At 42.8% G+C, this 24,919-nt stretch overlaps 1 protein-coding gene across 1 annotated transcript in view; it reads right to left on the bottom strand.

The window, feature by feature from the left end:
• Nucleotides 1-24,919, bottom strand: part of LOC115160638 (inactive dipeptidyl peptidase 10) — a 218,378-nt gene that overhangs the window by 13,795 nt on the left and 179,664 nt on the right. The window contains exons 18-23 of the mRNA XM_029710857.1: nt 20,045-20,143; nt 19,879-19,948; nt 19,530-19,724; nt 19,244-19,298; nt 18,942-19,041; nt 14,938-14,996 (exon numbers count right to left, since the gene is read on the bottom strand). Of these exons, the coding sequence (XP_029566717.1) occupies nt 14,938-14,996; nt 18,942-19,041; nt 19,244-19,298; nt 19,530-19,724; nt 19,879-19,948; nt 20,045-20,143 (578 nt within the window). The remainder of the gene's footprint in view (nt 1-14,937; nt 14,997-18,941; nt 19,042-19,243; nt 19,299-19,529; nt 19,725-19,878; nt 19,949-20,044; nt 20,144-24,919) is intronic.

Below are 24,919 nucleotides of genomic sequence, written 5' to 3'. Positions count from 1 at the left end.
CACAGGTCCAAACTATGCAAGAACTATTTACCGAAGAAGCAGTCAGCTGGTATTCTGTCTATAATGGAGAGGCCAGCACAGTCAACCCTATTGAGCTGTTGTGGGAGCAACTTGACCGTATGGCATGTAATAAGTGCCCATCAAGCCAATCCAACTTGTGGGAGGTGCTTCAGGAAGCATGGGGTGAAATCTCTTCAGATTACCTCAAGAAATTGACAACTAGAATGCCAAAGGTCTGCAAGACTGTAATTGCTGCAAATGGAGGATTCTTTGACGAAAGCAAAGTTTTAAGCACACATGTATTATTTCAATTAAAAATCATTATTTATAACCTTGTCAACCTCTTGACTATATTTCCTACTCATTTTGCAACTAATTGCATGTATGTTTTCATGGAAAACAAGGACATTTCTAAGTGACCCCAAACTTTTGAACGGTAGTGTCTGTTGCCCTAAGAGCTCTGCAAAGTTGGTTAAATGAGTCACAGAGGCTGCAAAAGGTGTCAGGCTCTGACCTAGGAGAGCTGTGTTTTTCTGTTTAGTGAGGTCAGGGTGTGATAGATGGGTGGGCATTTTATGTTTTTGTTTTCTATGTTTTGGCCAGGTATGGTTTCCAATCAGAGGCAGCTGTCTATCGTTGTCTCTGATTGGAAGCCATACTTAGGCAGCCTATTTTTCCTGTGTTGGTGTGGGTAGTTGTTTTCCGTTTTGTAAGTAGTACCTGACGGAACTGTTGGCTGTCGTTTTGTTGTTTTCTGTTTAAGTGTCATCATTAAAGTAATTATGAGCACTCTACACGCTGCACCTTGGTCCCCTTTATATGACCCTCGTTACAAAAGGTGCTTCCACCAAGTATTAACTCTGGAGTTGGAAGACATACGCGATCAAGACAATCAATTCTCTATAATATTCATTCACTTAAAAAATGTGGAGTAGGTTCAAATCAAATTAAATGTTATTCGTCACGTGCGCCAAATACAACAGGTGTAGACGTTACTGTGAAATGCTTACTTACAAGCCCTTAACCAACAATTTAGTTCAAGAAATAGAGTTAAGAAAATATTTAATAAATAATGTAAAGTAAAAATTAAAATAAGAAGTAACACAATAACATAACAATAACGAGGTTATATACAGGGGTAGAGGTGCCGAGTCAATGTGCAGGATTACAGGTAGTCAAGGTAATTTGTACATGTAGGTAGTGGTAAAGTGACTATGCATAGACAATAAACAGTGAGTAGCAGCAGTGTAAAAACAAAGGGGGTAGAAGTTGTTAAGGGGCCTTTTGGACATAGACTAGGCGTGCCGGAACCGCTTGCCGTGCGGTAGCAGAGAGAACAGTCTATGACTTGGGAGACTTTGACAATTTTTGGGGCCTTCCTATGACACCGTCTAGTATATAGGTCCTGGATGGAAGGAAGCTTGGCCCCTGTGATGTAATGGGCTGTATGCACTACCCTCTGTAGCGCCTTACGGTTGGATACCAAGCGGTTACCATACCAGGCGGTGATGCAACTGGTCAGGATAGTCTCGATGGTGCAGCTGTAGAACGTTTTGAGGATCTGGGACCCATGGCAAACCTTTTCAGTCTCCTGAGGGGGAAAAAGGTGTTGTTGTGCCATATTCACGACTTTCTTGGTGTGTTTGGACAATGATAGTTCATTGGTGAAGTGGACACCAAGGAACTTGGAACTCTCAACCCACTCCACTACAGCCCCGTCGATGTGAATGGGGGCGTGTTTGGCCCTCCTTTTCCTGTAGTCCACGATCATCTCCTTTGTCTTGCTTACGTTGAAGGAGAGGTTGTTGTCCTGGCACCACACTGCCAGGTCTCTGACCTCCTTCCTATAGGCTGTCTCATCGTTGTCGGTGATCAGGCCCACCACTGTTGTGTTATCAGCAAACTTACCGATGGTGGTGGAGTCGCGCTTGGCCAAGCAATCATAGGTGAACAGGGAGTACAGGAGGGGACTAGGCACGCACCCCTGAGGGGCTCCAGTGTTGAGGATCAGCGTGGCAGATGTGTTGTTGCCTACCCTTACCTTCTGAGGGTGACCCGTCAGGAAGTCCAGGATCCAGTTGAAGAGGGAGGTGTTTAGTCCCAGGGTCCTTAGCTTAGTGACGAGCTTTGTGGGCACTATAGTGTTGACGCTGAGCTGTAGTCAATGAACAGCATTCTCACATACAGTTGAAGTCGGAAGTTTACAAACACTTAGGTTGGAGTCATTAAAACTCGTTTTCAACCACTCCACAAATTTCTTGATTAACAAACTATAGTTTTGGCAAGTCAGTTAGGAAAACTACTTGTGCATGACACAAGTAATTTTTACAACAATTGTTTACAGAGAGATTATTTCACTTATAATAATACACTGTATCACAATTCCAGTGGGTCAAAAGTTTACATAGACTTAGTTGATTGTGCATTTAAACAGCTTGGAATATTACAGAAAATTATGTCATGGCTTTAGAAGCTTCTGATAGGCTAATTAACATCATTTGAGTCAATTGGAGGTGTACCTGTTGATTTCAAGGCCGACCTTCAAACTCTGTGCCTCTTTGCTTGACATCATGGGAAAATCAAAAGAAATCAGCCAAGACCTCAGGAAAAAAAATTGTACACCTGCACAAGTCTGGTTCATCCTTGGGAGAAATGTCCAAATGCCTGAAGGTACCACGTTCATCTGTACAAACAATAGTACGCATGTATAAAGACCATGGGACCATGCAGCCGTAATACCGCTCAGGAAGGAGACGTGTTCTGTCTCCTAGAGATTAACGTACTTTGGTGCAAAAAGTGCAAATCAATCCCAGAACAACAGCAAAGGACCTTGTGAAGATTCTGGAGAAAAAAGGTACAAAGTACCTATATCCACAGTAAAACGAGTACTATATCAACATAAACTGAAAGGCCGTTCAGCAAAGGAAGAAGCTACTGCTCCAAAACCGCCATAAAAAAGCCAGACTACGGTTTGCAACTGCACATGGGAACAAAGATCGTACTTTTTGGAGAAATGTCCTCTGATTTGATGAAACAAAAATAGAACTGTTTGGCCATAATTACCATCGTTATGTTTGGAGGAAAAAGGGTGATGCTTGCAAGCCGAAGAACACCATCCCAACCGTGAAGAACAGGGGTGGCAGCATCATGTTGTAGGGGTGCTTTGCTAAAGGAGAGACTGGTGCACTTTACAAAATAGATGGCATCATGAGGCAGGAAAATGATGTGTATATATTGAAGCAACATCTCAAGACATGTCAGGAAGTTAAAGCTTGACCGCAAATGGGTTTTCCAAATGGACAATGACCCCAAGCATACTTCCAAAGTTGTGGCAAAATGGCTTAAGGACAACAAAATCAAGATATTTGAGTGGTCATCACAAAGCCTTGACCTCAATCCTATAGACAATGTGTGGGCAGAACTGAAAAAGTGTGTGCGAGCAAGGAGGCCTACAAACCTGACTCAGTTACACCAGCTCTGTCAGGAGGAATGGGCCAAAATGCACCCAACTTATTGTAGGAAGCTTGTGCAAGGCCACCCGAAAAGTTTGACCCAAGTAAAAAAATATAAAGTCAATTATACCAAATCCTAATTGAGTGTATGTAAACTTCTGACCCACTGGCAATGTGATGCTTTGATTATTCTGACATTTCGCATTCTTAAAATAAAGTGGTGATCCTAACTGACCTAAAACAGGGAATTTTTACTAGAATTAAATGTCAGAAATTGTGAAAAACTGAGTTTAAATCTATTTGGCTAAGGTGTATGTAAACTTCCAACTTCAACTGTAGGTGTTCCTTTTGTCCAGATGGGAAAGCGGAGTGTGGAGTGCGATTGAGATTCTGTTGGGGCGGTATGCGAATTGGAGAGGGTCTAGGGTTTCCGGGATGACGCTGTTGATGTGAACCATGACCAGCATTTCAAAGCACTTCATGGCTACCGACCTTAGTGATACAGGGAGGAAGTCCTTTAGGCAGGTTACCTTCACTTCTGGGCACAGTGACTATGGCGGTCTGCTTGAAACATGTAGGTATTACAGACTCGTCAGGGAGAGGTTGAAAATGTCTGTGAAGATTATATATATACTGCTCAAAAAAATAAAGGGAACACTTAAACAACACATCCTAGATCTGAATGAAATAAATAATCTTATTAAATACTTTTTTCTTTACATAGTTGAATGTGCTGACAACAAAATCACACAAAAATAATCAATGGAAATCCAATTTATCAACCCATGGAGGTCTGGATTTGGAGTCACACTCAAAATTAAAGTGGAAAACCACACTACAGGCTGATCCATCCTGTAGTGTCCACTTTGATGTAATGTCCTTAAAACAAGTCAAAATGAGGCTCAGTAGTGTGTGTGGCCTCCACGTGCCTGTATGACCTCCCTACAACGCCTGGGCATGCTCCTGATGAGGTGGCGGATGGTCTCCTGAGGGATCTCCTCCCAGACCTGGACTAAAGCATCCGCCAACTCCTGGACAGTCTGTGGTGCAACGTGGCGTTGGTGGATGGAGCGAGACATGATGTCCCAGATGTGCTCAATTGGATTCAGGTCTGGGGAACGGGCGGGCCAGTCCATAGCATCAATGCCTTCCTCTTGCAGGAACTGCTGACACACTCCAGCCACATGAGGTCTAGCATTGTCTTGCATTAGGAGGAACCCAGGGCCAACCGCACCAGCATATGGTCTCACAAGGGGTCTGAGGATCTCATCTCGGTACCTAATGGCAGTCAGGTTACCTCTGGCGAGCACATGGAGGGCTGTGCGGCCCCCCAAAGAAATGCCACCCCACACCATGACTGACCCACCGCCAAACCGGTCATGCTGGAGGATGTTGCAGGCAGCAGAACGTTCCAGAGCGTCTCCAGACTCTTTCACGTCTGTCACGTGCTCAGTGTGAACCTGCTTTCATCTGTGAAGAGCACAGGGCGCCAGTGGCGAATTTGCCAATCTTGGTGTTCTCTGGCAAATGCCAAACGTCCTGCACGGTGTTGGGCTGTAAGCACAACCCCCACCTGTGGACGTCGGGCCCTCATACCACCCTCATGGAGTCTGTTTCAGACCGTTTGAGCAGACACATGCACATTTGTGGCCTGCTGGAGGTCATTTTGCAGGCCTCTGGCAGTGCTTCTCCTGCTCCTCCTTGCACAAAGGCGGAGGTAGCGGTCCTGCTGCTGGGATGTTGCCCTCCTACGGCCTCCTCCACGTCTCCTGATGTACTGGCCTGTCTCCTGGTAGCGCCTCCATGCTCTGGACACTACGCTGACAGACACAGCAAACCTTCTTGCCACAGCTCGTATTGATGTGCCATCCTGGATGAGCTGCACTACCTGAGCCACTTGTGTGGGTTGTAGACTCCGTCTCATGCTACCACTAGAGTGAAAGCACCGCCAGCATTCAAAAGTGACCAAAACATCAGCCAGGAAGCATAGGAACTGAGAAGTGGTCTGTGGTCCCCACCTGCAGAACCACTCCTTTATTGGGGGTGTCTTGCTAATTGCCTATAATTTCCACCTGTTGTCTATTCCATTTGCCCAACAGCATGTGAAATTTATTGTCAATCAGTGTTGCTTTCTAAGTGGACAGTTTGATTTCACAGAAGTGTGATTGACTTGGAGTTACATTGTGTTGTTTAAGTGTTCCCTTTATTTTTTTGAACATTGTATATATATATATATATATATATATCTTTAGTAGTGGTTTCTTTGCAGCAATTTGACCATGAAGGCCTGATTGACGCAGTCTCCTCTGAACAGTTGATGTTGAGATGTGGCTTTTACTTGAACTCTGTGAAGTATTTATTTGGGCTGAAATTTCTGAGGCTGGTAACTCTAATGAACTTAACCTCTGCAGCAGAGGTAACTCTGGGTCTTCCTTGCCTGTGGCGACCTTCATGAGAGTCAGTTTCATCATATTGCTTGATGGTTTTTGCGACTGCACTTGAAGAAACTTTCAACATTTTTTAAATGTTCTGCATTGACTGACCTTCATGTCTTAAAGTATTGATTGAATGTCGTTGCTCTTTGCTTATTTGAGCTTTTCTTGTCATAATATTGTCTTGGTCTTTTACCAAATAGGGCTATTGTCTGTGTACCACCTCTACCTTGTCACAACACAACTGATTGGCTCAAATGCAGTAAGAAGGAAAGAAATTAGACAAATTAACTTTTAACAAGGCACACCTGTTAAGTGAAATGCATTCCAGGTGACTACCTCATGAAGCTGGTTGAGAGAATTCCAAGAGTGTGCAAAGCTGTCATCAAGGCAAAGGGTGGCTACTTTGAAGAATCTATAATATAAAATATATTTTCATTTGTTTAACACTTCTTTGGTTAACCAGATGGTTCCATATGTGTTATTTCATAGTTCTGATGTCTTCACTATTATTCCACAATGTAGAAAATAGTAAAAATAAATAAAAACCCTTGAATGAGTAGGTGTGTCCAAACTTTTGACTGGTACTGTAGGTTCCGTAGATTTTTAGGAAAACTATCAAATGTAATCCCTTTTCAGAATAAATTTGAAGGAAGCAAAATGTGAAGACTTTGCAAGGTGTTGGCAGACGTTCTTTTCACTTTGTAGTACAGGCCAGTAATGTGGAGGGAATGCACTGTATTTTCAAGTTTTGTGAATGCAAAATCATGTTGTGGGTATGCTTGTCACCGGCAGGGACTGGGAGGCTTGTGAGGATTGAAATACAAAATTAAGGAGCAAAGCCCAGGTATAAAGTAAAGGAAAAACCTGCCGTAATCTTTTCAAAACCCTGGGAAGTTTCATTTTTCTGATAAATAATTACACCCATTTTGATGCCAAAGACACACCAGAGTGGCTTTCCAAGAGGTGTTGCCATGTTCTGGAATGGTCCATTCTCAGTCCTCAATCAAAAACATTGAATATTCACTGAGTGTATAAACATTAAGAACACCTGCTCTTTTCATGACAGATTGACTAGGTGAAAGCTATAATCCCTTCTTGATGTCACTTGTTAAATCCACTGAAATCAGTGTTGATGAAGGGGAGTATATGGGTAAAAAAAATATTTTGAAGCCTTGAGACAATTGAGACAAGAACTGTGTATGTGTGCCATTCAGAGGGTGAAGATGGTGCCGAAGAACACGGCTGATGTTTTACATTCTCCCAACCAATTGTGCAATTTTGTCATTTTTTTGTTGCTTTTTGTGGAACTTATTATTTTTTTTACTTATTGTGTACATAATGTTGCTGCTACCGTCTCTTATGACCGAAAATATATTCTGGACATCAGTAAAGCGATTACTCACCGCGGACTGGAATAAACTTTTTCCTTTCATGAGTCCGACGAGAAGGATATCCTGCTTTCACTGGAACAGGCCCAGATCCACACCTTTTGCACGAAGAAAAGAGGTCGGAAAAGGGGGCGCAGATTGAGGATCGTTCTTTAAATCCGGAGGCGAGCGAGTAAACTCCCAATGTCTTCCGTTCGCCTTGCTAGAAAATGTAATTGATGACCTACTATTAAGATTGGCTGAACAAAGAAACGGACAATATAGAGCTGGCGGGATTTTCCATGCACTGGCAGAACAGAGACGCTACCTCTGGTAAGACGAGGGGTGGGGATGTGTATCTTTTTGTCAATAACATCTGGTGCGCGATGTCTAATATTAAAGAAGTCTCGAGGTATTGCTCGCCTGAGATAGAGTACCTTAAGATAAGCTGTCGACCACACTATCTACCCACAGAGTCCTCATCTGTATTCGTAGCTGTCTATTTACCACCACAAAGCGAAGCTGGCACTAACACTGCTCTCAACCAACTCAATAAGGCCATAAGCAAAGAAAAAAATGCTCACCCAGAAGCGGTTTACCTAGTGGCCGGGGACTTTAATGCAGGCAAACTTAAACTTCATTAGGATAGGGGGCAGCATTGGGAAGTTTGGATGAAAAGCGTGCCCAGAGTAAACTGCCCGTTTCTCAGGCCCAGAAGCTAGAATATGCATATAATTTGTAGATTTGGATAGGAAACACTCTAAAGTTTCCAAAACTGTCAACCTGTTATGGATAGGGGGCAGAATTTTCACGGCCGGATAAAAAACGTACCCAATTTAATCTGTTTATTACTCCTGCCCAGAAACTAGAATATGCATATAATTGTTTGATTTGGATAGAAAACACCCTAAAGTTTCTAAAACTGTTTGAATGGTGTCTGTGAGTATAACAGAACTCATATGGCAGGCCAAAACCTGAGAAGATTCCAAACAGGAAGTGCCCTCTCTGACCATTTCTTGGCGTTCTTTAGCCTCTTTATTGAAAAAAGAGGATCTCTGCTGTAACGTGACACTTTCTAAGGCTCCCATAGGCTCTCAGAAGGCGCCAGAACGTTGAATGATGACTCTGCAGTCCATGGCTGAAAAACAGTAGCGCATTTGGATAGTGGTCGATCTGAGAACAATGAGACGGGTGCGCGCATGCACGTGAAGAGTCCATTTTACATTTTCAGTCTTTGAACGAAAACAACGACTCCCGGTTGGAATATTATCGCTATTTTACGAGAAAAATCGCATAAAAATTGATTTTAAACAGCGTTTGACATGCTTCGAAGTACGGTAATGGAATATTTTGAATTTTTTTGTCACGATACGAGCCGGCGCATCACCCTTCGTTACCCTTCAGATAGTGTCTTGAACGCACAAACAAAATGCCGCTATTTGGAAGTATAACTATGGATTATTTGGAACCAAAACAACATTTGTTGTTGAAGTAGAAGTCCTGGGAGTGCATTCTGACGAAGAACAGCAAAGGTAATCCAATTTTTCTTATAGTAAATCTGAGTTTGGTGAGTACCAAACTTGGTGGGTGTCAAAATAGCTAGCCTGTGATGGCCGGGCTATCTACTCAGAATATTGCAAAATGTGCTTTCACCGAAAAGCTATTGTAAAATCGGACACCGCGATTGCATAAAGGAGTTCTGTATCTATAATTCTTAAAATAATTGTTATGTTTTTTGTGAACGTTTATCGTGAGTAATTTAGTAAATTCACCGGAAGTGTTCGGTGGGAATGCTAGTTCTGAACGTCACATGCTAATGTAAAAAGCTGGTTTTTGATATAAATATGAACTTGATTGAACAAAACATGCATGTATTGTATAACATAATGTCCTAGGAGTGTCATCTGATGAAGATCATCAAAGGTTAGTGCTGCATTTAGCTGTGGTTTTGTTTTTTGTGACATTATATGCTAGCTTGAAAAATGGGTGTCTGATTATTTCTGGCTGGGTACTCTCCTGACATAATCTAATGTTTTTCTTTCGTTGTAAAGCCTTTTTGAAATCGGACAGTGTGGTTAGATAAAGGAGAGTCTTGTCTTTAAAATGGTGTAAAATAGTCATATGTTTGAAAAATGGAAGTTTTCGGATTTTCGAGGAGTTTGTATTTCGCGCCACGCCCTATCATTGGATATTGGAGCGGTGTTCCGCTAGCGGAACGTCTATATGTAAGAGGTTAAAATAATGTCTGTGAGTATAATAGAACTCATATGGAAGGCACAAACCTGAGAAAAATCCAACCAGGAAGTGGGAAATCTGAGGTTTGTAGTTTTTTTAAGTGATTGCCTATCCAATATCCTGTGTCTATGGGGTCCGATTGCACTTCCTAAGGCTTCCACTAGATGTCAACAGTCTTTAGAAAGTTGTTTCAGGCATCTATTGTGAAAGGGGATAGAATTAGACCACTCTAAGCAGATGGCCCAGGTGAAAGCCTTTAGTTGTTGGACGCGCGCGGCCGTGAGCATGAGCTCCGTTCCCTTTCCTTTCTAATGACAACGGAATTGTCCGGTTGGAATATTATTGAAGATTTATGATAAAAACATCCTAAAGATATAAAGATATATACATTGTTTGACATGTTTCTACATACTGTAATGGAACTTTTTTGACTTTTCGTCTGGACTTTGGATTACTGTGCATTTGGATTACTGGACAAAACGTGCGAACAAAAAGGTGTTTGGACATAAAGATGAACTTTATCGAACAAAACAAACATTTATTGTCTAACATGGAGACCTGGGAGTGCCATCAGATGAAGATCAAAGGTAAGTGATTAATTTTAACGCTATTTATGACGTTTGTGACACCTTTCCTTGGTTGGAAAATGGCTGTATGGTTTTCTGTGGCTAGGCGCTGACCTAACATAATCACATGGTGTGCTTTTGCCATAAAGCCTTTTTGAAATCTGACACAGCGGTTGCATTAAAGAGAAGTTTATCTTCAATCGTATGTATAACACTTGTATCTTTCATCAATGTTTATGATGAGTATTTCTGTAATTTGATGTGGCTCTCTGCACTTTCACCAGATGTTTGTTTGAGACAATGCATTTCTGAACATAATGCGCCAATTTCAAATGAGGTTTTTGGACATAAAGATGAACTTTATCGAACAAAACACACATTTATTGTCTAACATGGAGTCCTGGGAGTGCCATCCGGTGAAGATCATTAAAGGTTAGTGATTAATTTTAACGCTATTTCTGTCTTTTGTGACACCTCTCCTTCTTTGGAAAATGGCTGTATGGTTTTCTGTGGCTAGGCGCTGACCTAACATAATCACATGGTGTGCTTTTGCCGTAAAGCCTTTTTGAAATCAGACACTGTGGCTGCATTAACAAGAAGTTTATCTTTAAAATGGTGTATAATACTTGTCTGTTTGAGGAATTGTAATTATCAGATTTCTGTTGTTTGAATTTGGCACCCTGCAATTTCACAGGCTGTTGGCGAGGTGGGACACTAGCGTCCCACATATCCCAGAGAAGTTAAATCAGTTTTACCAAATTTTTATCAGCATGTCTATCCGGCTACCCGGATAAAGCACTAAACAAACTTCAGTTAATGCTAAATACGGCTGCTAGAATCCTGACTAGAACCAAAAAATGTGATCATATTACTCCAGTGCTAGCCTCCCTACACTGGCTTCCTGTTAAGGCAAGGGCTGATTTCAAGGTTTTACTGCTAACCTACAAAGCATTACATGGGCTTGCTCCTACCTATCTTTCCGATTTGGTCCTGCCGTACATACCTACACGTACGCTACGGTCACAAGACGCAGGCCTCCTAATTGTCCCTAGAATTTCTAAGCAAACGGCTGGAGGTAGGGCTTTCTCCTATAGAGCTCCATTTTTATGGAATGGTCTGCCTATCCATGTGAGAGACGCAGACTCAGTCTCAACCTTTATGTCTTTACTGAAGACTTATCTCTTCAGTAGGTCCTATGATTAAGTGTAGTCTGGCCCAGGAGTGTGAAGGTGAACGGAAAGGCTGGAGCAACGAACCGCCCTTGCTGTCTCTGCCTTGCCGGTTCCCCTCTTTCCACTGGGATTCTCTGCCTCTAACCCTATTACAGGGGCTGAGTCACTGACTTACTGGTGTTCTTCCATGCCGTCCATGGGAGGGGGGCGTCACTTGAGTGGGTTGAGTCACTGACGTGGTCTTCCTGTCTGGGTTGGCGCCCCCCCTTGGCTTGTGCCATGGCGGAGATTTTTGTGGGTTATACTCGGCCTTGTCTTCGGATGGTAAGTTGGTGGTTGTAGACATCCCTCTAGTGGTGTGGGGGCTGTGCTTTGGCAAAGTGGGTGGGGTTATATCCTGCCTGTTTGGCCCTGTCCGGGGGTATCATCGGATGGGGCCACAGTGCCTTCTGATCCCTCCTGTCTCAGCCTCCAGTATTTATGCTGCAGTAGTTTATGTGCCGGGGGGCTAGGGTCAGTCTGTTTCATCTGGAGTATTCTCTTGTCTTATCCGGTGTCCTGTGTGAATTTAAATATGCTCTCTCTAATTCTCTCTTTCTCTCTTTCTTTCTTTCTCTCGGAGGACCTGAGCCCTAGGACCATGCCTCGGGACTACCTGGCATGATGACTCCTTGCTGTCCCCAGTCCACCTGGCCATGCTGCTGCTCCAGTTTCAACTGTTCTGCCTGCGGCTACGGAACCCTGACCTGTTCACCGGACGTGCTTGCTGCACCCTCGACAACTACAATGATTATTATTATTTGACCATGCTGGTCATTTATGAACATTTTAACATCTTGACCATGTTCTGTTATAATATCCACCCGGCACAGCCAGAAGAGGACTGGCCACCCCTCATAGCCTAGTTCCTCTCTAGGTTTCTTCCTAGGTTTTTGGCCTTTCTAGGGAGTTTTTCCTAGGGAGTTTTTCCTAGCCACCGTGCCTCTTTCACATGCATTGCTTGCTGTTTGGGGTTTTAGGCTGGGTTTCTGTACAGCACTTTGAGATTTCAGCTGATATACGAAGGGCTATATAAATAAATTTGATTTGATTTGATTTTGATTTGATGTCACATGTGCAACCACGGAAAAAAAATCCTATCCACCTTTACTCCACACACAGAGATGCATACAAATCTCTCCCCTGCCCTCCATTTGGCAAATCTGACCACAATTATATCCTCCCGATTCCTGCTTACAAGCAAAAACTAAAGCAGGAAGTACCAGTGACACGCTCAATACGGAAGTGGTCAGATGACGCAGATGCTACACTACAGGAGACTAATCCAGACGCTTATAAGAAATCCCTCAGACGCTTATATGCCCTCAGACGAACCATCAAAAAAGCAAAGCGTCAATACAGGATTAAGATTGAATCCTACTACACCGGCTCTGACGCTCATCGGATGTGGAAGGGCTTGAAAACTATTATTGACAACAAAGGGAAACCCAGACGCAAGCTGCCCAGTGACACGAGCCTACCAGACGAGCTAAATGCCTTTTATGCTCGCTTCGAGGCAAGCAACACTGAAGCATGTACGAGAGCTCCAGCTGATCTGGATGACTGCGATAACGCTCTCGGTAGCCGATGTGAACAAAACCTTTAAACAGGTCAACATTCACAAAGCCGCTGGGCCAGACGGATTACCAGGACGTGCACTGAAAGCATGCGCTGACCAACTGTTAAGTGTCTTCACTGACATTTTCAACCTCTCCCTGACCGAGTCTGTCATACTTACATGTTTCAAGCAGACCACCATAGCCCCTGTTCCCAAGGAAGCGAAGGTAACCTGCCTAAATGATTTCCGCCCCGTAGCACTCACATCGGTAGCCATGAAGTGCTTTGAAAAGTCATGGCTCACATCAACAGCATCCTCCTGGACACCCTAGACCCACTCCAATTTGCATACCGCCCCAACAGATCTACAGATGACGCAATCTCAATCGCACTCCACACCGCCCTTTCTCACCTGGATCAAAGGACCACCTACGTGAGAATGCTGTTCATTGACTACAGCTCAGCGTTCAACACCATAGTGCCCACGAAGCTCATCACTAAGCTAAGGACCCTGGGACTAAACACCTCCCTCTGCAACTGGATCCTGGACTTCTTGACGGGCTCGCTCAGGTGGTAAGAGTAGGCAACAACACGTCCGCCATGCTGATCCTTAACACTGGGGCCCCTAAGGGGTGTGTACTTAGTCCCGTCCTGTATTCCCTGTTCATCCAAGACTGCATGGCCAAACATGACTCCAACACCATCATTCAGTTTGCTGACGACGGCAAGCGGCAAGCACGGCAAGCGGTACCGGAGCGCCAAGTCTAGGACCAAAAGGCTCCTCAACAGCTTCTACCCCCAAGCCATTAGACTGCTGAACAATTCATAAAAAAGCCACCGGACAATTTACTTTGACCCCCCCCCTCTTGTAAACTGCTGCTACTCACTGTTTGTTTGTTACCTATGCAAAGTCACTTCGCGCCCACCTACATGTAGAGATTTCCTCAACTAGCCTGTACCCCTGCACACTGACTCGGTACCGGTGCCCCCTGTATATAGCCTTGTTATTGTTATTCTTATTGTGTTACTTTTTATTATTACTTTTTATTTTAGCCTACTTGGTAAATATTTTCTTCTTCTTGAGCTGCACTGTTGATTAAGGGCTTGTAAGTAAGCATTTCTCGGTAAAGTCTACACTAGTTGTATTCGGCTCATGTGGCAAATAAAGTTTGATTTGTAGACAAAATATTTAAGTACCTTTTGGTAGGAGGTGCCAGGCGCACCGGTTTGTGTCAAGAACTGCAACGCTCCTGGGTTTTCACACTCAACAGTTTCTCGTGTGAATCAAGAGTGGTCCACCTCCCAAACGACATCCAGCCAACTTGACACCACTGTGGGAAGCATTGGAGTCAACATGGGCCAGCATCCCTGTGGAATGCTTTCGACACCTTGTAGAGTCCATGCCCCGATGAATTGAGGCTGTCTGAGGGCAAAAGTGGGGGGTGCAACTCGATATTAGGGAGGTGTTCTTAATGTTTTGTCCACTCAGTGTATATTTCAATGGTACATACAGTACTTTATTACTGAGGTATGGATACTGTGATAAATAATCTTGTCCCTAACGGATGTGAGTGTTATGTAAATCAGATTGAGGGTTATGTACACAATCTGTATTGGTTAGAGACAGTTTTGTGTTGTTTCTGATATAATGGCTTATTTCAATTAGTTTGCTGTACAAATTGTAGTCATATAAATAAACAGTGTGTATACCAAGTTAGTTTACTTATTTTGTCCAGAGGTCCTGACTGTTCTGTCTTACTTATCAGTGTAACTGAACCAGCTGTTTGACACAGCACCAGGTCCACACCTTAGGGAAGTCTGGGAAAGCCAGACGACCCCCTTCAGCAGCTCATCAAACCACGAACATAGTGAGTTTTAATAAGCTAATGCGCCACATTTACCGTAGGAAATGAGTGACAAAGTCTCTGCGCTCTGGAAGCATCATAAAAAGAAAATGGGAAAAAAACTCAGTACCTTTGACTTTGATGGTAGTGACATTCTGTAACTGTGGGGGCTTAACTATAGGCATGTCTTTGATGCTACGACGTGGAGCTTTCAAAGAGCTAAACAAGAATGACGGCAAACAAGAGCAGGGAGGCGGTAAACAAACGCACCTGATATCTGCTGTCGTCCCGTAATGGCATGCCAAGGTACCTCTCAGAAAATGCTGATGCTGTTCAAATAGAAAGCGATACACTCTAAAAAGGTGGCAGGTACAGACAGTGTTTCAGTGCTTCAGGTGAGCTAAGTGTTACTTTTGCTGACGCTACACAAAAAGTGATGTCTGTCATTCTGCATCCAAACTAAATGGAGAAAAATAAATAAAAATGGGGGGGGGATTACACAATTATTCAACTTCATATTCATATCATAACTTCATATCTCCAGCACCACCCGAACATCAACATGTGAACATTTTGCGTTTCAATGTTTTGTAGTAAAAAAGATAGGGGAAGATAAGTGTTTTCAATGACATCATGTGATTTTAACCAATTATGAGTAGGCAATTTTTTATTTAACCTTTATTTAATTAGGCAAGTCAGTTAAGAACAAATTCTTATTTACTATGACAGCCTAGGAAAAGTGGGTTAACTGCTTTATTCAGGGGCAGAACGACAGATTTTTACCTTGTCAGCTCGGGGATTCGATCTAGCAGCTAGAGGTCGACCGATTAGGATTTTTCGATACCGGTACCGATTATTGGAGGGCCAAAAAAGGCATATACCGATTAATCGGCCGATTTGTTGTATATATAAATATCAACATATATTTGTAATAATGACAATTACAACAATACAGAATGAACACTTTTATTTTAACTTAATATAATACATGAAATATATTTGTTTCAAATAAATAATGAAACATGCTCAATTTGGTTTAAATAATGCAAAAACACATTGTTGGAGAAGAAAGTAAAAGTGGAATATGTGCCATGTAAAAAAGCTAACGTTTAATTTCCTTGCTCAGAACATACAGTTGAAGTCAGAAGTTTACATACACCTTTGCCAAAACATTTAAACTCAGTTTTTCACAATTCCTGACATTTAATCCTAGTAAAAATTCCCTGTCTTAGGTCAGTTAGGATCACCACTTTATTTTAAGAATGAGAAATGTCAGAATAATAGTAGATAATGATTTATTTAATCTTTTATTTCTTTCATAACATTCCCAGGGGGTCAGAAGTTTACATACACTCAATTAGTATTTGGTAGCATTGCCTTTAAATGGTTTAACTTGGATCAAATGTTTTGGGTGGCCTTCCACAAGCTTCCCACAATAAGTTAGGTGAATTTTGGCCCATTCAGTTGTATTTTTGTTTCATCAGACCAGAGGACATTTCTCCAAAAAGTATGATCTATGTTCCCATGTGCAATTGCAAACCGTAGTCTGGCTTTTTTTATGGCGGTTTTGGAGCAGTGGCTTCTTCCTTGCTGAGCGGCCTTTCAGGTTATGTCGATATAGGACTCATTTTACTGTGGATATAGATACTTTGTACCTGTTTCCTCCAGCATCTTCACAAGGTCCTTTACTGTTGTTTTGGGATTGATTTGCACTTTTCGCACCAAAGTACGTTCATCTCTAGGAGACAGAACACGTCTCCTTCCTGAGCGGAATGACGGCAGCGTGGTCCCATGGTGTTTATACTTGCGTACTTATGTTTGTACAGATGAACGTGGTATGTTCAGGCATTTGGAAATTACTCCCAAGGATGAACCAGATTTGTGGAGGTCTACAATTTCTTTTCTGAGTTCTTTGCTGATTTCTTTTGATTTTCCCATGATGTCAAGCAAAGAGGCACTGAGTGAAGGTAGGCCTTGAAATACATACACAAATACTCCTCCAATTGACTCAAATAATGTCAATTAGCCTATCAGAAGCTTCTAAAGCCATGACATAATTTTCTGGAATTTTCCAAGCTGTTTAAAGGCACAGTAAACTTAGTGTATGTTAACTTCTGACCCACTGGAATTGTGATACTTTGAATTATAAGTGAAATAATCTGTCTGTAAACAATTGTTGGCAAAATTACTTTTGTCATGCACAAAGTAGATGTCCTAACCGACTTGACAAAACTATAGTTTGTTAATCAAGAAATTTGTGGAGTGGTTGAAAAACGAGTTTCCATGACACCAACCTATGTGTATGTAAACTTCCGACTTCAACTGTATGAAAGCTGGTGGTTCAATATTCCCAGTTCTTCAATAATCCCAGTTAAGAAGTTTTAGGTTGTAGTTATTATAGGAATTATGACGCGTGGACTATTTCTCTCTATACCATTTGCATTTCATATACCTTTGACTATTGGATGTTCTAATAGGCACTTTAGTATTGCCAGCCTTATCTCAGGAGTTGATATGCTTGAAGTCATAAACAGCGCTGTGATTCAAGCATTGCTAATAGCTGCTGGCAAACGCAGTAAAGTTTGAATGAATGCTTACGAGCCTGCTGCCACCTACCACCGCTCAGTCAGACTACTCTATCAAATATCAAATCATAGACTTAATTATAATATAATAAACACAGAAATACGAGCCTTTGGTCATTAATATGGTCAAATCCGGAAACTATCCTTTCGAAAACAAAACGTTTATTCTTTCAGTGAAATATGGAACATTTACGTATTTTATCGAACAGGTGACAACCCTAAGTCTAAATATTGCTGTTACATTGCACAACCTTCAATGTTACGTCATAATTATGTAACATTCTGGCAAATTAGTTCGCAATGAGCCAGGCAGCCCAAACTGTTGCATATGCCCTGACTCTGCATGCAATGAATGCAAGAGAAGTGACACAATTTCCCTAGTTAATATTGCCTGCTAACATGAATTTCTTTTAACTAACTATGCAGGTTTAAAAATATATACTTCTGTGTATTGATTTTAAGAAAGGCATTGATGTTTATGGTTAGGTACATTCGTGCAACGATTGTGCTTTTTTCGCAAATGCGCTTTTTTTAAATCATCACCCGTTTGGCGAAGTAGGCTGTCATTCGATGATAACTTAACAGGCACCGCATTGATTATATGCAATGCAGGACAAGCTAATTAACCTAGTAATATCATCAACCATGTGTAGTTAACTAGTGATTATGTGAAGATTGATGTTTTTTATAGGACAAGTTTAATGCTAGCTAGCAACTTACCTTGGCTCCTTGCTGCATTCGCGTAACAAGTGGTCAGCCTGCCACGCAGTTTCCTCATGAATGCAATGGGCCATAATCAGCGATTTTTATGAAAACTTGAAATCGGCCCTAATTAATCGGCCATGCCGATTAATCGGTCGACCTCTACTAGCAACCATTCGGTTACTGGCCCAACGCTCTAACCACTAGGCTACCTGCCACCCCGCATTTGTCTACTATTTGCCTATTGATTGTCTACTAATTGGTTGATGTCATTGGAGACACTTATCTTCCTATATCCTTTTTACTACAAAACATAGAAATGTGCCATTATCACATATGTTGATGTTGGGGTGGTGCTGGAGATGATGAATATGAAATTAAACAATTTATAAATGTTATTTTAAGACATAAAAATGCATAAGTAGCCAGTGAGATCTTATGATACTCTGTGGTTTAATCTTCAGTCATTTTTGGTCTCTCTGTGGCTCAGGTGTTGCAATGTTTCATTTTAATGTACAATTTGAACAATATCCTAATTCCTTTTTGAGGAATGTCTTACAAATAAGACCATCACCTCCATAAATGGTGCCCCATGTGAGAAGAATCCCCTACTCAGGTATCAACCCTTCTGTCACCTCTCCTTTCCTACCCTTCAATCTACTGATGTGAAGTGTAATTTCTGGAACCAATCAAAGATTGGGATGGCTGAAAGCCCTGTTAGACCCAATTGATGATATGCAGGTCTAGCACACCACAGATTGTGATGCCTATTTCATAACATGAGAAAGACTGTTTGTGCTTAATACATATAAGTGACAAGAACATGAAATCATAATAGATGACTGTCTTTAAAATCTTGCATCTAACTTGTCGAGAACACTTTACATTAAACATATTAAAGCAGCCATTAAGACTGTCATAAAAGTCATCATAAAAGGTCATAAAGGTCAATACCAACAAATATTTTACAGTCAAGCTTCTACTCACCATATAGTTTCCAGTCTGTGACTGGGGACATTGCTACGGAACATTTTAACAGGCTGTCTGTTGATTTGAGCATCATTAATGTAATATAGGCACCATAACCCTGGAAAATATTTTAAAAAACAAGTAACCAAAAAAAAAATGATAGTTTTATTTGTTACATTTTAAATCATGGGGTACAGCCAGCAAATAAAGTGAAAGTTTGTACTAACATGTTGAGTATGTGTGTCACTTAAAGTCAGTCAAATCAACTTGAGACAAGCAAGCTGGAGCCTCTGTGAGAGAATCTGTCAATAGAATCTTACCCTCCCAAATACTCCTATCCGTGTACGATCAATGTACGGGAATGTCAACATGTATCTGAAATAAACAATATTGAGGAGATGCCCAAGTTATAAAGTATGATATCATAGAATGGAATACAGTAATATGAATACAGTTCCTAAAGATGTTTAAAGTTGTGTGCCAAATTCAGTTAAATAGAAAACGTAAGCAAATTGTTAAACTGGCATGTATTCTAAGGCTAATGACTTATTGAATTAAATTCAAATTAAATTAGACTCAATGGGAAAAGATCAAACTAGTACATACTCCACAGCTGCGATTTGATCCTGCACCTCTACTGTCCCCAAACGTTGGTGGACCTCATGTAGAACCCTCTGGCCCAGGAAGCCACTCCCTCTGCCGTCTAGACGAGCCACAATGATGTTGTCCGAGCTGACCAGAACCGAGTCCCAGTCCAGAATGAATCGGTCACTCACAGCCTGGCCACCGGGGGAGCCATCGCTGAATTTAAAGATACAAATGACAGAATAAAACAGTGCTTGAGGCAGTCCTAATATGGGCATCATAAAGACAGTCTGGCTCTCATGATGGGGTCCACACCAACCATAATAGAATTTAAAAAACTGTGTGCACAGACACTAAAGGAGATACGTACACTACCAGAAGCAGGCCATAGTGACGTGATTCAGAAAAGTCTGGTGGGTAGGAGATCTTCAAAGGCAGATCTGAGCAGAGAAAGCAGCCATTAGCAATAACCTTAGAATAATAGAAAGAGAAACTGATAAAAAAAAAAATGGAAGTAGCAAAAATTTCCGCCTTACCAAAATGTTCCATCTGGATTGTTCTGAAGTCCGTCATTTGAATCCTCTTGATCTTCAAAGCTGCCTTCAGTAAAGAGTTGTTCTCAAGGATGTAGTAATCTATGTTGAGAGAAAAAGTTGCCTAAGTTTTAGAAGTGTCCATAACGCGGGCCACAGTAGTGTAGTAGAAGGTATACACCATATCAATTATGTAGTACAATAGAGAAATCATGCACAAAGTAGCCTACACAAGAACAAAACACGTAAAATATTTGGCTAATCCAATCACGTGAATAAATGCAAACGTTACATTTAAAAACGGCCAACAAAGTAATAATGTGCACGTGAACAGCAGCTGAAATGGCTCTGATTGGCTGGTCATTCAGAACATTGGTTCAATCAAAGATTTTTGATAGGTGGCGCCTTGTCTGTGCATAAAAGTAACAAGGATATCTTGAGATATCTTAACGTTTTTTGTCTTTCTCACATACTGACACCAAACATTTGAAGTGCGCTCCTCGTGACAATTGTGAAATGGAAGTTAAAGACATGGTAGAGCGCACAGACTCATTTTTGGCATATCTGGAGCAGGTAAAGTGTCGCGTGCTGGTGTTGAGCCAGGGTGATGCCGCTGCACTGACTTCTTTTGCAGACATGGTATGCTAATTAGAGGGACAAAGTGGACACACAGAAACCCCTCTTTCTCCCTCTCCCTCCCCTCCCTCTCTATCCATCTCTCTCTCGTGTCTTTCATGTTTGTTGAAAATGCGTTTTGATAGAAACACCGTAGGCCTACATACTGAGATGTACTGTAATGTTAAAATGTTGACATGAAACTCTAAATGACCAAAACTACGCAAATGTATTTGGTAAATATTATATATGTTTAATATCATAACAGTTGTGGTGATTAAATGTTGACAAGTATGAATATCATATAAAGTCAAATGTGTTAAAACGACCTAATCTGTCAAACTTGAATACATCTTGGTATATTCATGCATTAGGCCTAATTCTATTTTCTGGGCCGGAGTAGTAACCTGTTTAAATTGGGTACGTTTTTCATCCGGCCGTGAAAATACTGCCCCCTAGCCCCTAGAGGTTAATAACTCCAACCTAAATGTATGAAAACTTCCGACTTCAACTGTATGTTTGTTGTTGAACGCTGTTGAACGCTGAAAGCTGAACGAGAGACCTCGGTTTATTGTTTTTATATACTTTTATTTTATTTTGGATCCTGCGGCTCTGCTGTTCTTAGTTGCTGTGAGTTGCTGCTGTCTGTCCCGGGATCCTTCCAGATTCCGCAGAGGGGAAGAGAAACGGAAGCCGAGCTAGCCTAGCTGGCTCAGCGGTCTCAAATGGAGGTCGCTATAGAACATTTCCAGGCTGCAGGAGCTGTGTTTACTTTGCATTGTTCCGGGACAATATTGGTCCGCTGACTTTCAATGTAGTAACTGCTTGTTTGCGGAGGACTACAGGGGCGAATTGGCTACTCTTAGCAAGCAAGTAGCAAACCTACATAAGATACTGGGCAATCCACGCCTGCCTACTTTTTATTTTTCTTCCACCCCAGTAGCCGGACGCCGCTCTGATCTGGTTGACGTGTCGCCTCCGTGTCAGCTCTCTACAGCTGACTGGCCGGTGCTCAGCAGGGTTCCATCCCTGAAGGGGTCTCCCCCTTCCCTGGAGAACGGAGCTGTTCTCGACCCAACCAACCCTGGAGAACGGAGCTGTTCTCGACCCAACCAACCAGCCATGGAGATACGTCACTCGCCGTGGAAGTCAAAGACAGCGTCCTCTGGCAACGTGGGTCTCTGGGAGATGTTGAGCCCTTCTTCCTTGGGGGCTTCCCATTCAAGATCGGATCCAGAGGTACCTGCATCTTTGTCCTCTGTTCTGTCTCCCTCTCTGGTAGCTTCTACCTCGGGTTCAGATCCACGGAGCTCCCACCCTCATCAGACCATGAGGATTCCTGAGAGACTGGCCCATTTAATATCACCAGCTGTCATCATAGGCAACTCTATGTTGAGAAACATCTTGGTTCCCAAGGCAAAAACCCTGTGCTACCCAGGATCATGAGTACAGGACATCACAAGGCTGCTTCCGACTGTTCTACAACAGATGCCGGGAGCTGACACTGTCGCAGTCCATGTTGGGTCAAACGACATCAGGAGAGCTAGCTCAGAACATCTGAAAATGGATTTTAAAGAACTGATTTTAGCATTAAAAGACTCCAAAAATCGGCCAATCATTTCAGATCCAGTACCATCATGGGGCCGAGGGTGTGAAAGATTCACCAGTCCTTACACATCTGGCTAAAAGATTAATGTAGCTTTGCTGGAGTCACTTTCATATATAACTTTGTCACCTTCTGGAAACAGAAGATACTCTACAGGAATGACAGAGTCCATCCAAATCATCTTGGCTCCTGGATCCTGTACACGCATTTCAAGGCTGCGTTGAAACAATGACTTATCAATAACCCAAGACGAGCTTAGCTAATCCCTACCATTGTGACAAAGAGTTGTCATAATGCTGCATTAAATGTACATTATCCTAGTGGCATTGGAAGACACAAGTAACACGCTGCACCGGCAAGATTGAACAGCACACAGACGAGGGGGGGCGGTCTGTGCATATTTGTACACAACAGCTGGTGCACGAAATCTAAGGAAGTCTCTGGATTTTGCTCGCCTGAAGTAGAGTATATTGTGATAAATTGCAGGCCACACTACTTGCCTAGAGAGTTCTCAGCTATACTTTTTGTGGCTGTTTATTTACCACCAGAATCAGATGCGGGCACTAAGACTGCACTCAGTCAGCTGTATAAGGAAATAAGCAAACAGGAAACCACTCACCCAGAGGCGGCGCTCCTAGTGGCCGGAGACTTAAATCGGTTCTACCAAATCTCTATCAACATGTTAAATGTGCAACCTGAGGGAAAAATATTCTAGATCACCTGTACTCGGCACACAGAGATGCGTAAAAAGCTCTCCCTCGCCCTCCATTTGGTAAATCCGACCACAACTCTATCTTCCTGATTCCTGCTTACAAGCAAAAATGAAAGCAGGAAGCACCAGTGACTCGGTCTATAAAAAAATGGTCAGATGAAGCAGATGTTAAACTACAGGACTGTTTTGCTATCACAGACTGGAACATTTTCCGGGATTCTTCCGATGACATTGAGGAATACACCACATCAGTCACTGGCTTTACCAATAAGTGCATTGAGGACGTTGTCCCCACAGTGACTGTACGTACATACCCAACCAGAAGCTATGGATTACAGGCAACATTCGCACTGAGCTAAAGGGTAGAGCTGCCGCTTTCAAGGTGCGGGACTCTAACCCGGAAGCTTACAAGAAATCCCGCTATGCCCTGCGACGAACCATCAAACAGGCAAAGCGTCAATACAGGGCTAAGATTGAATCATACTACACCGGCTTCGACGCTCGTCGGATGTGGCAGGGCTTGCAAACTATTACAGACTACAAAGGGAAGCACAGCTGCGAGCTGCCCAGTGACACGAGCCTACCAGACGTGCTAAATCACTTTTATGCTTGCTTCGAGGCAAGCAACACAGAGGCATGTATGAGAGCATCAGCTGTTCCGGACAACTGTGTGATCACACTCTCCGTAGCTGACGTGAGTAAGACGTTTAAACAGGTCAACATACACAAGGCTGCGGGGCCAGACGGATTACCAGGACATGTGCTCCGGACATGTGCTGACCAACTGGCAGGTGTCTTCTCTCACATTTTCAACATGTCCCTGATTGAGTCTGTAATACCAACATGCTTCAAGCAGACCACCATAGTCCCTGTGCCCAAGAACACAAAGGCAACCTGCCTAAATGACTACAGACCCGTAGCACTCACGTCTGTAGCCATGAAGTGCTTTGAAAGGCTGGTAATGGCTCACATCAATACCATTATCCCAGAAACACTAGACTCACTCCAATTTGCATACCGCCCAAACAGATCCACAGATGATGCAATCTCTATTGCACTCCACACTGCCCTTTCCCACCTGGACAAAAGGAACACCTATGTGAGAATGCTATTCATTGACTACAGCTCAGCGTTCAACACCATAGTACCCTCAAAGCTCATCACTAAGCTAAGGAACCTGGGAATAAACACCTCCCTCTGCAACTGGATCCTGGACTTCCTGACGGGTCGCCCCCAGGTGGTGAGGGTAGGTAGCAACATATCTGCCACACTGATCCTCAACGCTGGAGCTCCCCAGAGGTGCATGCTCAGTCCCCTACTGTACTCCCTGTTCACCCATGGCCAGGCACGAGTCCAACACCATCATTAAGTTTGCCTGATCACCGACAACGACGTCACAGCCTATAGGGAAGAGGTCAGAGACCTGGCCGGCTGGTGCCAGGATAACAACCTATCCCAACGTAACCAAGACTAAGGAGATGATTGTGGACTTCAGGAAAAGGAGCACCGAGCACGTCCCCTTCTCATCAACAGGGCTGTAGTGGAGCAGGTTGAGAGCTTCAAATTCCTTGGTGTCCACATCAACAACAAACTAGAATGGTCCAAACACACCAAGACAGTCATGAAGAGGGCATGACAAAGCCTATTCCCCCTCAAGAAACTAAAAAGATTTGGCATGGGTCCTGAGATCCTCAAAAGGTTCTATAGCTGCAACATTGAGAGCGTCCTGACCGGTTGCATCACTGCCTGGTACGGCAATTGCTCGGCCTCCGACCGCAAGGCACTTCAGAGGGTAGTGCGTACGGTAGTACATCACTGGGGCAAAGCTGCCTGCCATCCAGGACCTCTACACCAGGCGGTGTCAGAGGAAGGCCCTAACAATTGTCAAAGACCCCAGCCACCCCAGTCACAGACTGTTCTCTCTACTACCGCATGGCAAGCAGTA

The sequence above is a fragment of the Salmo trutta genome, chromosome 24 (assembly GCF_901001165.1).
Source record: "Salmo trutta chromosome 24, fSalTru1.1, whole genome shotgun sequence".
Classification (NCBI taxonomy): domain Eukaryota; kingdom Metazoa; phylum Chordata; class Actinopteri; order Salmoniformes; family Salmonidae; genus Salmo; species Salmo trutta.
The sequence above is the reverse complement of the archived record's forward strand: the minus strand, read 5'-3'. Positions and strand labels throughout refer to the sequence as shown.